This window comes from Astyanax mexicanus, chromosome 15 (genome assembly GCF_023375975.1).
Source record: "Astyanax mexicanus isolate ESR-SI-001 chromosome 15, AstMex3_surface, whole genome shotgun sequence".
In the NCBI taxonomy this organism is placed as follows: Eukaryota; Metazoa; Chordata; class Actinopteri; order Characiformes; family Acestrorhamphidae; genus Astyanax; species Astyanax mexicanus.
This window is the reverse complement of record NC_064422.1, coordinates 3,824,474-3,836,745: the sequence shown is the minus strand read 5'-3', so window position 1 is coordinate 3,836,745 and position 12,272 is coordinate 3,824,474. Positions and strand designations below refer to the sequence as shown.

At 47.1% G+C, this 12,272-nt stretch overlaps 2 protein-coding genes across 2 annotated transcripts in view; both read right to left on the bottom strand.

The window, feature by feature from the left end:
* The window catches only part of LOC103047660 (double C2-like domain-containing protein alpha), a 102,012-nt gene extending 91,997 nt beyond the window's left edge, over window positions 1–10,015 (bottom strand). Inside the window, exon 1 of the mRNA XM_022669370.2 lies at window positions 9,610–10,015. The gene's annotated coding sequence lies outside the window, so the exon portion shown is untranslated. The remainder of the gene's footprint in view (window positions 1–9,609) is intronic.
* On the bottom strand, window positions 2,396–3,622 carry LOC125781262 (BCL-6 corepressor-like protein 1). The gene is made up of 2 exons (XM_049464852.1): window positions 3,175–3,622; window positions 2,396–3,114 (listed from the first exon to the last, which is right to left on the bottom strand). The coding sequence occupies exons 1-2, from the start codon at window positions 3,448–3,450 to the stop codon at window positions 2,857–2,859; spliced, it is 534 nt and encodes a 177-aa protein (XP_049320809.1). The 5' UTR covers window positions 3,451–3,622; the 3' UTR covers window positions 2,396–2,856.
* Window positions 10,016–12,272: the final 2,257 nt, after the last annotated feature.

The window sequence follows — 12,272 nt, the reverse complement described above, 5'->3', positions numbered from 1 at the left end:
GTCTTTATGGAGCTTGCTCTGTGCACTGGTGGGGTGCAGTCATGTTGGAACAAAAAGAAGCCGTGCCCAAACAGTTCCTGCTAAGTTGGAAATTGTCAAAAATCACGTAGTTAGCTAAAGCATTAAAAGTTTCTATCACTGTAACTGAGAGGTAGAGCTGAACTCCTCAAAAACAACCTTCTCCATAATCCCTCCTCCACCAAACTTTACACTAATATAATATACTCTGTTAGTTACAAGTTGTCACAGGAATTAAAAGAAGAGGAGAATTTTTTTGAGAAGTTCCTTTTAACTTTATTCTACCACCTTCAACAGAAGAGGAGCTACGTCTACAGTTAATGGAACTAAATTTAACACTCAATTTACCAAGTACCCATACGCCTGCTTTAAAGCTCCGGTAAAGTGGGTTTGCTGTGAGGTTACCTGCTACACATTCCCCATGCCCCTGCACTCATAGATTAGCTTTAAAGCTAATCTAACCGATTGGTCCAACGGTCTAATGCGCTGCCACTATGAACGGGAGGTCGCAGGTTCGAACCTCTGCTTATGCAGTTTTGCCATCAGCTACCGGTGTTTAGAGGGAGCACAATTGGCCCTGCTCCCTCCGGGTGGGTAGATGGCGCTCTCTCCCCATCATGCTAATGGTGGCGCCGGGCGGCACGAGGCGTCTGTGGGCACTTCACCAGAGCTTCACAACCCAGTTTCCACCCACAGACTCACAGCACCGACCGGTCCACTTCACCAGAGCTTCAGAACCCAGTTTGCCTACACAGACTCACAGCACCGACCGGTCCACTTCACCAGAGCTTCAGAACCCAGTTTCCCTCCACAGACTCACAGCACTGACCCGTCCACTTCACCAGAGCTCCAGAACCCAGTTTCCCTCAACAGACTCACAGCACCGACCCGTCCACTTCACCAGAGCTTCAGAACCCAGTTTCCCTCAACAGACTCACAGCACCGACCCGTCCACTTCACCAGAGCTTCAGAACCCAGTTTCACTTCACAGACTCACAGCACCGACCCGTCCACTTCACCAGAGCTTCAGAACCCAGTTTCCCTCCGCAGACTCACAGCACCGACCCGTCCACTTCACCAGAGCTTCAGAACCCAGTTTCACTTCACAGACTCACAGCACCGACCCGTCCACCTCACCAGAGCTTCAGAACCCAGTTTCACTTCACAGACTCACAGCACCGACCCATCCACCTCACCAGAGCTTCAGAACCCAGTTTCACTTCACAGACTCACAGCACCGACCCGTCCACTTCACCAGAGCTTCAGAACCCAGTTTCCCTCCACAGACTCACAGCACCGACCCGTCCACTTCACCAGAGCTTCAGAACCCAGTTTCACTTCACAGACTCACAGCACCGACCCGTCCACTTCACCAGAGCTTCCGAACCCAGTTTCCCTCCGCAGACTCACAGCACCGACCCGTCCACCTCACCAGAGCTTCAGAACTCAGTTTCACTTCACAGACTCACAGCACCAACCCGTCCACTTCACCAGAGCTTCAGAACCCAGTTTCACTTCACAGACTCACAGCACCGACCCGTCCACTTCACCAGAGCTTCAGAACCCAGTTTCACTTCACAGACTCACAGCACCGACCCGTCCACTTCACCAGAGCTTAAGAACAAAGTTTCCTTCCACAGACTCACAGCAACTTAGCTCCATAGCTCCTTCAACCACAGGGCGGCACGGTGGCGCGGTGGGTAGCACTTCCGCCTCACAGCAAGACGTGGGTTCGATTCCCGGCTGGGGCGTCCCGGGTCTTTCTGTGTGGAGTTTGCACGTTCTCCCCGTGTCTGCGTGGGTTTCCTCCGGGTTCTCCGGTTTCCTCTCACAGTCCAAAGACGGCACGTTCAGGCTAATTGGAACTTGTTTGAAATTGCCCCTTAGGTGTGAGTGTGTGAGTGAATGTCTGCCTTGCGATGGCTTAGATCGTAGAACCTTGTGATTAGACAGTACCTTTCCTGCCGCGAAATAGCCGACGAGCTGATGTGGCGTTAAACTCGACTACCCAACCCTTCAACCACAGACACAGCTCCCCTTCTCCGAAAGGCAGTAGCTGTTAAGTAAGCTTTTGTTAGCAGGCTAGCTCAGGACTGCACTATCTTTTTGTGTATTGTGAGTAAAAGCTGGTTAGCTATGCTGTAAATAAGGTTTAATATAGCCTATTGGAATGTTGGGTTAGCGTAGCTAGCTACTCTAAGGTCAGTCTCCACAGCTGTTACTATTTCAGACTGCATTAAATTTAAATATGATACAACCAGAATTAATTTAATATGAACTGACCAGATATTCTTGTCACGGAAGACGGAGGGGTGTGAAGGAGGAGGAGGACGTAAGTGCAAAGATGATACTTTAATAAATAAACCAAACAAACACAGAAAAGAAAACAAAATACATAAACGAAGGCTAAGACTGGGGTAAAGACTGGGATACAAACACTAGGATACAAGGCTAGGCTACTAAGGCTAAACACTACAAACAGGATTCAAGGTTAGATTAACAGACTAGAAAACACAAAAGACTCGACACAGCACGTACAAACAGAGGGGCTTAAATACAGGAGGAACACCTGGGCAGGGCTGATGAGGGGGCAGGGCTACAGATAAGACACAGGTGAGAACACTGATGGTTAGGGCAGGGCTAAGACGTGACAGATACACAACAGAAACACGTGGCTGTGAACACATGACAGGAAAACAGAGGGGAGGAGCACTAGGGAACAAATGAGGGAGAAACATAACACAGACTTAGGCTAGGGTGTAACATAACCCCCCTTCAACGGCGCCACTACCAGGGGCGCCGAGAGAGAGGGAACAGAGGAAGGGAACATAGACGGGACTAACGACCGAACAGGGGCTGAGACTGGACATGAGACTGGACACGAAACGGGGACAGGACCTGGAACGGAGACGGGATAGGGGACTGGACAGGAAATGGAAACTGGACAGGAGACGTAGACCGGGCAGGGAACTGAGACTGGGACTGGACAGGGGGTTCAGACTGAACAAACGACTGGACTGGGGACTGAGACTGGACAGGGAACAGAACACAGGGCTGAGACTGGACAGGGGGCTGAGACTGGACAGGGGGCTGAGACTGGACAGGGGGCTGAGACTGGACAGGGGGCTGAGACCGGACAGGGGGCTGAGACTGGACAAAACTGGACAGGGGAACTGGAACCATGACAGAGACGGGGACAGAAACAAATACAGTGACTGGGACGGGAACAGAAACACCACCGGGGACAGGAATGGGAACAAACACAGACACTGGGACCAGGACAGGGAGAGACATGGGAACAAACATTGGTGGGTGCCCAGGACTGGCAAAAGTCTGTAGGGAAGTCCAAGGAGCCAGCCTGGGCACAGTTCTGGGGGCAAAGACAGGAGGCCTCGGAGCAGGCCGGGAATAACGGGGCTTGGGACCAAACATTGATTTGGGAGTAGGCTTGGGGGTGTACAAAGTTCTGGGAGCAGGTACCGGGTCAGGGGCAGTGGGTACCACATGGGTGGCAGGCACTGCTGGTGCTGGAGCTGAGGCTGTGGCAGCGGGAGCTGCTGGTGCTGGAGCTGAGGCTGTGGCAGCGGGAGCTGCTGGTGCTGGAGCTGAGGCTGTGGCAGCGGGTGCTGCTGGTGCTGGAGCTGAGGCTGTGGCAGCGGGTGCTGCTGGTGCTGGAGCTGAGGCTGTGGCAGCGGGAGCTGCTGGTGCTGGAGCTGAGGCTGTGGCAGCGGGAGCTGCTGGTGCTGGAGCTGAGGCTGTGGCAGCGGGAGCTGCTGGTGCTGGAGCTGAGGCTGTGGCAGCGGGTGCTGCTGGTGCAGGCGCGGCGGGTGCTGCTGGTGCAGGCGCGTCGGGTGCTGCTGGTGCAGGCGCGGCGGGTGCAGCTTGAGCAGGCGCGGCGGGTGCAGCTTGAGCAGGCGCGGCGGGTGCAGCTTGAGCAGGCGCGGCGGGTGCAGCTTGAGCAGGCGCGGCGGGTGCAGCTTGAGCAGGCGCGGCGGGTGCAGCTTGAGCAGGCGCGGCGGGTGCAGCTTGAGCAGGCGCGGCGGGTGCAGCTTGAGCAGGCGCGGCGGGTGCAGCTTGAGCAGGCGCGGCGGGTGCAGCTTGAGCAGGCGCGGCGGGTCTAGGAGCTTGTGACCTGGGAGTAGGCACAGGAGCAGAGGCTGGACCCCCAAGCACATGAACTGGGGTAACAGCGGGCACAGGGTCAGAGGCGGCCGGGGCCGCGGGAACTGGGTCAGAGGCGGCCGGGGCCGCGGGCACAGAGTCAGAGGCGGCCGGAGCCGCGGGCACAGAGTCAGAGGCGGCCGGAGCCGCGGGCACAGAGTCAGAGGCGGCCGGAGCCGCGGGCACAGAGTCAGAGGCGGCCGGAGCCGCGGGCAGCGCTGAAACAGAGGCGGTGGGAGCCGCGGGCAGCGCTGAAACAGAGGCGGTGGGTCCTGCTGGCGTGAGCGCGGCAGGCACCGCGGGTACAAAGTCAGAGGCGGCCGGAGCCGTGGGCACAGAGTCAGAGGCGGCCGGAGCCGCGGGCAGCGCTGATCCAGAGGCGGCCGGAGCCGCGGGCAGCGCTGAAACAGAGGCGGTGGGTCCTGCTGGCGTGAGCGCGGCAGGCACCGCTGACGTGAAGGCGGCTGCCACCGCGAGCTTGGAGGCGGCTGGCACCGCTGGCGAAGAAGCCGCTTCAGCGGGAGCTGAGAGTGCGGCTGCCGCCAAGATCCGGACTGGAGCCGCAGATTCAGCAGAGGGCGTGGTTTTAAACACCGGACCGGAGCTTGCTTCCGGAGCCGGAGTCGACGATCTGGAAGTCGGCCGGGCTGGTGAGCTGGAAGCCGGCCGGGCTAGAGAGCTGGAAGCCTGCCGAGCTGGAGTGCTGGAAGTCGGCCGCGCTGGAGAGCTGGACGCCGGCCGAGCAGGAGTGCTGAAAGTCAGCCGCGCTGGAGAGCTGGAAGCCGGCCGCGCTGGAGAGCTGGAAGCCGGCCGAGCTGGAGTGCTGGAAGTCGGCCGGGCTGGAGAGTGCGGTGGAGCTAACATGCTAGTTAGCTTAGCTGGAGCTGGGCCGACACTCTCCACCCCACGGAGAGGCGCCGGGAGCGGTTCATCCCCCCGAATTAGCTCCGCGAGGAACCGGAGATACGCCAGGTCCGCCTTCCTCGTGGCATTCCACTTTGCTACGTCCATATTTTGGTCGAGTCTTATGTCACGGAAGACGGAGGGGTGTGAAGGAGGAGGAGGACGTAAGTGCAAAGATGATACTTTAATAAATAAACCAAACAAACACAGAAAAGAAAACAAAATACATAAACGAAGGCTAAGACTGGGGTAAAGACTGGGATACAAACACTAGGATACAAGGCTAGGCTACTAAGGCTAAACACTACAAACAGGATTCAAGGTTAGATTAACAGACTAGAAAACACAAAAGACTCGACACAGCACGTACAAACAGAGGGGCTTAAATACAGGAGGAACACCTGGGCAGGGCTGATGAGGGGGCAGGGCTACAGATAAGACACAGGTGAGAACACTGATGGTTAGGGCAGGGCTAAGACGTGACAGATACACAACAGAAACACGTGGCTGTGAACACATGACAGGAAAACAGAGGGGAGGAGCACTAGGGAACAAATGAGGGAGAAACATAACACAGACTTAGGCTAGGGTGTAACAATTCTAACACAACAGTTTATACATCTACCTCATCAGCATATTTATAATATTACATTGTGAACAGCTCTGAATAGGGAATTGAGCCCATTGTCAGAATATCCTGGAATTAGTGTTAGTATTTGTTGTTGTTGTTATTATTGTTATTACTATTATAATAAATGTAACACTTATAATATTTTTGGGTTTGCCAGTCTATCTGTTCACTAAACCTCTTTGTGCTAACAATTCCTACAGAATATTTTCTTTTGTTGACGAATTTCAGCAACTCTATTCAGATCTGCCTCTACAGGAAACAGCCAAATCAAGGGTCCTGTTTTATATTCCTGCTGAATGCTGCTGATCACACAGCTCAGCTCCTCCATTCAGAAACATTCAGACTGTATTTTATGAATATTGCTGCTGATATTGTTTGCAATTTTTTCCCTCATTACACCTAAAAAGTCTCACTCCTCTACAACCGCCATGTAGTGCTGCCAATTATGCGGCTGTATTTTTAGAAGACGACAGCGAGAAAGAGAGCGAGAGACGAGTAAGCCTGTCGAGCCTGGCTCTGGTACGCTATGCTACTAATTATACACATGACTCCAGTGTGTACGAGTGTGGCTGTGTATATGTTCACTGTATCCAATGGCTATTGTTATTGGCATACAGTAAATAACTATTTTGTAATGTTTTCTCATAAAATCTAGAATGCAATATATTGCTTTTGGTATGTTACTGTTTAGTCTTTACGTTTTTTTTTTTTTATTAATTTTTAAAATGTTAATGTTTTGGAACACAATAACATAGTTGTTGCAAATATACTCTGAAATATTTTTATATAATTTTACGGCCGTATCGTCCTCCCCTACTGGAAACCCTCAATTTCTTTGTTTGAGATAAACTACGTTTATGTGAAACTGAATATTTCCAAACATTACAAAACTACTTTGAGTTTAATTATACATTTGTGTCCACATATATATTTAAATGGAGATCTTTCAGTTGAATCAGCTTTTAATAAGAGTTTAGCCTGTTTCCATTAATCGCTTCTTTTCTACTGGCTTTTAGATTTACAATCTGATTTAAAACTGCCTGGCTTCTATGTTGTAGGCTGTAAGAGCAAGGATCATTTTCTGAACTGCTACCTCTGCGCTGTTTGTGGACTATACTGTTCACTCTCTAGCATTTAAAGTTTTCTATGAGTATTTCAGATTTTGGATAAGTAACATAAAGACCAAATACAAATCTGTTTATTACATGACAGAACGTTTTAAAGTTTAATGACCTCAAGCTTTCAGTAAACAACAGGAACAAATGACCTCATACTGGGTGGCTAGATGTGGGAAGACATTTCTCAGTGTGTGAGACTAAATACCAGGCAAAAACACATCAAATCTACCACATGCAGAGGCTTCCTAAATATTATCCAATAAAACACTGTAAACAGTAACGTATGCAATCTACTTAATAAACTTGAAGTAGAGCTTAGATTCTCTGCCCAAACCCGACCTGACCCGAGGCCCGACCCGAAATCGGGTCAGTTCAGAGATTTCCCACCACATTCCTCGGGTCGGGTCCCGGGTCGGGTCGGGCTCCAGAAAATAGAGATGAGTCTGAGATGTAGGCATCTGCTTTTTAATTATATTTTTATTTTTTAAATAAAGCTCTGGTGTGATAATCACAAAGTTGCTAAGTAACCAATTATTATTGTTAACGAAAACAAACCAAAAAACGAAAACTGAAAGTGAAAAAACTAATTTATTTATAATGCTGTTTTCACTCCCGCAGTTCTACAGCGAGGGTGTTGTGCCGATTCTGTCCACGAAGCGGGAGTCGGATTCAGCAGGGAGTCGGATTCAGCACAACAGCGGCAGCGCGGCAGCGCGGCGGCACCTCACGGTCCGCGGTGTTAGTTGTAAGCGCTCGCGTTAGCCACAAAATACGACAGAAAACACTGAGAAACTGCAGAACTATGTATGGGACTAGAATACTAGCACGAGGAGATAAAAGAGAAACAGGAGATACAGTATGTGAGAACTTTCACCTGTGAGTAGCTCATACACCAGAACACGCAAATCTCTCTCTCTCTCTCTCTCTCGCACATGAACTCCTCCACGTTTGACTTGCAGCACTGTGTGTAGCTGTTCTTAAAAATCATTTTAATTAAATAATAGATCTATGCTTCTATGTTACAGACTGTGCTTACAGTGTTAATTAACATAATTCTGATCATATTTCGCTTATTGAAACAGCCCAAAAATAGCCAGTATATGGGGCGGATCGGGTCGGGCTCATAATGACAGTTTATGGTTCGGGTTGGGTCGGGCTCGGGCAGAACGTGCACGGGCTCGGGCTGGGTCGGGTTGGATTTTTTGGGCCTGATCTAACCTCTAACTTGACACAACTTGCCCTCACTTGGTTGGGGAAGAGTTTACTCCATATTTTGAGAAAGTATTGCTAAAAATGAACTGCTAAGACCCTCAAAAAAATCAAGCATTTCTTAGTATGATACACAAAACATATCTTTCTTATTGGCACCCGTCCCCCCAACTTTTTGTTTGACATTAAATTACTGTAACATTACAATAAACTATTATCAAACAACTATGTACACCCTTACAGTCACAATGGTGCTACTGTGCTACTGTTTTTTTGTCTGTATGTGTCTGCCTGTGTGTGTGTGTGTGTGTGTGTGTGTGTGTGTGTGTGTATGTGTCTGCCTGTGTGTGTGTGTGTGTGTGTGTGTGTCTGTATGTGTCTGCCTGTGTGTGTGTGTGTCTGCCTGTGTGTGTGTGTGTGTGTGTGTGTGTGTGTGTGTGTGTATGTGTCTGCCTGTGTGTGTTTTGTCTGTGTGTGTGTGTGTGTGTGTGTGTCTGCCTGCTTGTGTACAAGACTGACCACATGAGATACAGTAGCTGCTGACCAAACGACACAAGCATCACAAACAGCAGTGAAGCAGCTTATGGAAGGTGACGGGGAAAAAAAACAGGTGGAGAACTAGAGCACTGAAGTCCAGTGAAGCAACAGTGACTACATGCTGTGATATGCTGGACGTCCCACGTGGACAAAGAAAGAGGGAACTGGACAGAGACAAAACCAATGATTAATCAAGAAGCCATTAGATGCCACCAGTTCCGTTAGATAGACGATGCCCAGCGTCGTTATTTGTCCGAAACAATTAGAAAAACTGTTAAAAACACTTATACTTGCTCATGATCTACAGTGCTGTGTTTCTTTTAAGAGAGAAAACAAAACATTCAGTTCATTTACTAAAGGAAATACTTGTAGCAGCAGTACATTTTCCTGGAAATTAATATACTTTCAAAATTCCTTCAGAAGTGCAGCCTCTTCTGTAGACATGTAACATAGATATTTCATGGCCCAAACATATGTGTGATATATATTAAACTGTTCCAATTTTGAATAGATTCCATATATATAGTTTGCACAAATATGTGTCTCTATGTTTTTGCTTTAATGGCCATATATTTACAGGCTCTACTAAACAAAGAGTTTAATACAGTTTTATACAGTTAATTTGTGTTCCCTAAAAAAAAGTGCTATCAACTTTTATCTAAATTTGTATTTTTATACTATGACCATATTGTTTCTAAAATTTGATTTAAACAATTGCACTATATCACCTCGCTTACAGTATTGTAATGTACAGCAAAATACATTCGTAAGCCCCGTATCCTGATACATAGCGTTCTTGCCAAAGCACATCTTTACTATAGTCAATCACTCACCACTGTAAAGACATTTCACACCAAACCCCCAACTATGATTCACTGTTTACATCTCAACAAATCCCAATCTGGATGATTGGGAGGATTTTTTCTGAATTACTGGCATTCTCCTTCAACAGTTTAAAAAGACAGGATTTAAAGAAAATAAAAGGAAATAAAAGAAATAAAGCGTGAAAAGCACGAGCAGCTCAGGTCTTACCTGTGAGAAAGCCTGAGAGTAAAAGTTCTCATAAACAGCAGGAACCTCGCGCCAGACAGACCAGGATTAACAGGTGGGAAGGAGGGAAGCAGAATGTGAGAGAGTGATGAGCGAGCGAGACAAAGCCAGAAAGAGGGATAAAAAAGATGAAAAGCTATAGATGCCTGTACGCAGCCTTCACCCAGCTTCAGCATCTATAATTCAGGTGAAGCTGATCAGAGAGAGAGATGTTAGAGAGAGGGATACTGAGGGAGGAGAGGAATAGAGAGAAAGAATAAATTAAAAGTGCAAAGTGAAAAGAGGGGGAGGAGCAAAGGAGGGGAAAAAAGAAAAGAGGTCGCCTGAAGAGAAATTCCTTGAGAGTGTGTGTGATGCATGTGATGTTATGCCTGCGATTATCTCTCTTTCCTTGTTTTTCCCCTCTCTCTCTCTCTCTCTCTCTCTCTCTCTCTCTGTCTATCGTTTCCTCCCTCCCCCTTTGCTCTCTCGCCCACTGCTGCACCAGCAGCATCTTACATACATACACTGTAGCCTGGCACTGTCAGTTAATAGTAATATTTTCCTTTTCCCTTTCAAATTTATTTCAAATTTTATTCCATTTCTCCCCTAATCAGAAGGCCAGTTTCAATCTCAGAAAGAGAATTGCTTTTCTAGAAAAATATATAATAATAACACATTTCACTTAGATGAAATGAAAAAGAAGGCCACAAATGTAATTGCAATAAAACATCAATTAAATTAACTTTACAGAAACATGATTACAGGACAAAGAATCAGGCAAAACATTAAACATAGAAAATACAGAATACAGAACCCCCAGTGAGCGCGGAGGCAAGGAAAAACTCCCTCAGAGCTGCAGGAGGAGGAAGAAACCTTGGGAGGACCAAGACTCACATTTAAGGGGGGACCATCCTACCACTGCTTAAACGGCTTTTACATTAATTGTAAAAAGTCTTTATACATCCACACAGGTTTTATATATTCAGTGGTATATCAGCGCCACTAATGGAAGCAGTTAGAGTTTATGTAAGCTTGGATGTAATCTGTAGTGGAGAGTAAGGTGGACGATGAGCAGCTGATCTGTGGTGGTGGTGGAGAAGAGCTGACTTCAGAAACTTCCATCAGTCTGGCCGCACAGGAGACGTGAGAGCCTGAGGGTCCAACATCCATCGGTATCGGGTCAGACAGGTGGGCAGTCAGTAAGCCAGCATAAGCCAGGATTCGAATCAGTGATCCCTGGATCAAGGCAGCATTTTTGTTTTTTATTTCTTTTATAATGATTACTGATTAGACTCCACAGTTGTTTAAATATACACCTCCATCAAATTTAATTTAAGGTGACACTTTGTGGTAAATCCAGAACACAAACAAACAAAAATAAATAAAAATGATATTTGTTGTATTTGGTTACATAATTTTATTCATCAAATCCTCTGAAATGATAATATGCTGACAGTAATACAGTAATATGCTAACCTTTGAAGGTTTTACCAAAAACCATCAACCTGTCTAATGATTTAAGGATAAGAACTAATAAGACACAGTGACCTCTAGTGGATATTTTAGCCTAATATGACACTGCCGATTAGATAAAATTAAATTAAATTGAGTTCAGTTTAACACTTTGTTTAATATAATATATAGTGACTCATAATGTGCTCTATCGCATGGTTCAGCAGAAGTTAAAGGGTTAATTTTTTTACCCCCTTCCTGCTTAAATAATTAGACAGTAACACTTTACAGAGAGTGACAGACTCTTCCCTGCTATTTCTCATCATTTGTTCACGGCTTTTTCCCGGATTCTAAGTCTTTCTTATCTTTCCCACACACACACACACACAAACGCACACACACACACAGAGAGAGCATCAGTCTGAGTGCTTTTGTTTGCATCTCTGGGCCATCAGACGCCCACGCTCCCTCTTTCTCCACCCGAGGGTGGTTAGAGCGTTCTGTGGCCCCCCTGTTCGGAGCGGGTGTAGGGATTAGGATGCGACGTGTTTCAGACGTTTGTCCGGCGGAGAACTGCATTCCCCCGGCAGCTCCTGCTGTGACCGATCGCTGTTACTCAGAATAAGCAGGGGCTTTTGCATGCTGACCGAGAGACTGGCCTTCTTATAGTGGCCACACACACACACACACACACACACACACACACACACACACACACACACACACACACAATCTACCCTGAAGGCAAATTGGGAAGCTGATTCTCAACATTGTCTACATTTAATAATGTGTCAAAATAGGACACTCTTCACAACAGCACTACATCATTAACCCACTAGTTTACAGAAAAATATCCGACCTATGTAAATTTTCTCCAAATTAGGTCCATCAACCATGACTGGCTACAAGTAATGTTACAGACACAGTTATTTCCCTTAAACCATTTGTACAACCCTAAATTAAACAGAATGAAAAATGTAAACAAAAATCTTTTATTTTTATTTATTTAATGTTTTATTCATTTTTAACAAAATTACCATTTAATCAAGTTAGACCACCAATGTCCTGCTGCAATTCCCTCTTTTTTTATAGAGTTTGGTGACATTTTAGTGTTTTTGTTTTTTTTATTGCAGTTTTTAGCATTATGTAGAGATACAAACACAATGTCACTACTGCTGAGTTCAGAAAGTAGATTACTGTCTAAATATGAA

Excerpts from the sequence above, each read along its gene's own strand:
- LOC125781262 (XM_049464852.1), bottom strand. The coding sequence starts at position 3,450 with ATGTTTGGTCCCAAGCCCCGTTATTCCCGGCCTGCTCCGAGGCCTCCT. Across the intron at positions 3,115-3,174 it reads CAGTTCCCCTGTCCAGTTTT|TCTCAGCCCCCTGTCCAGTC; the intron begins GTCCAGTCTCAG and ends CCCCCTGTCCAG.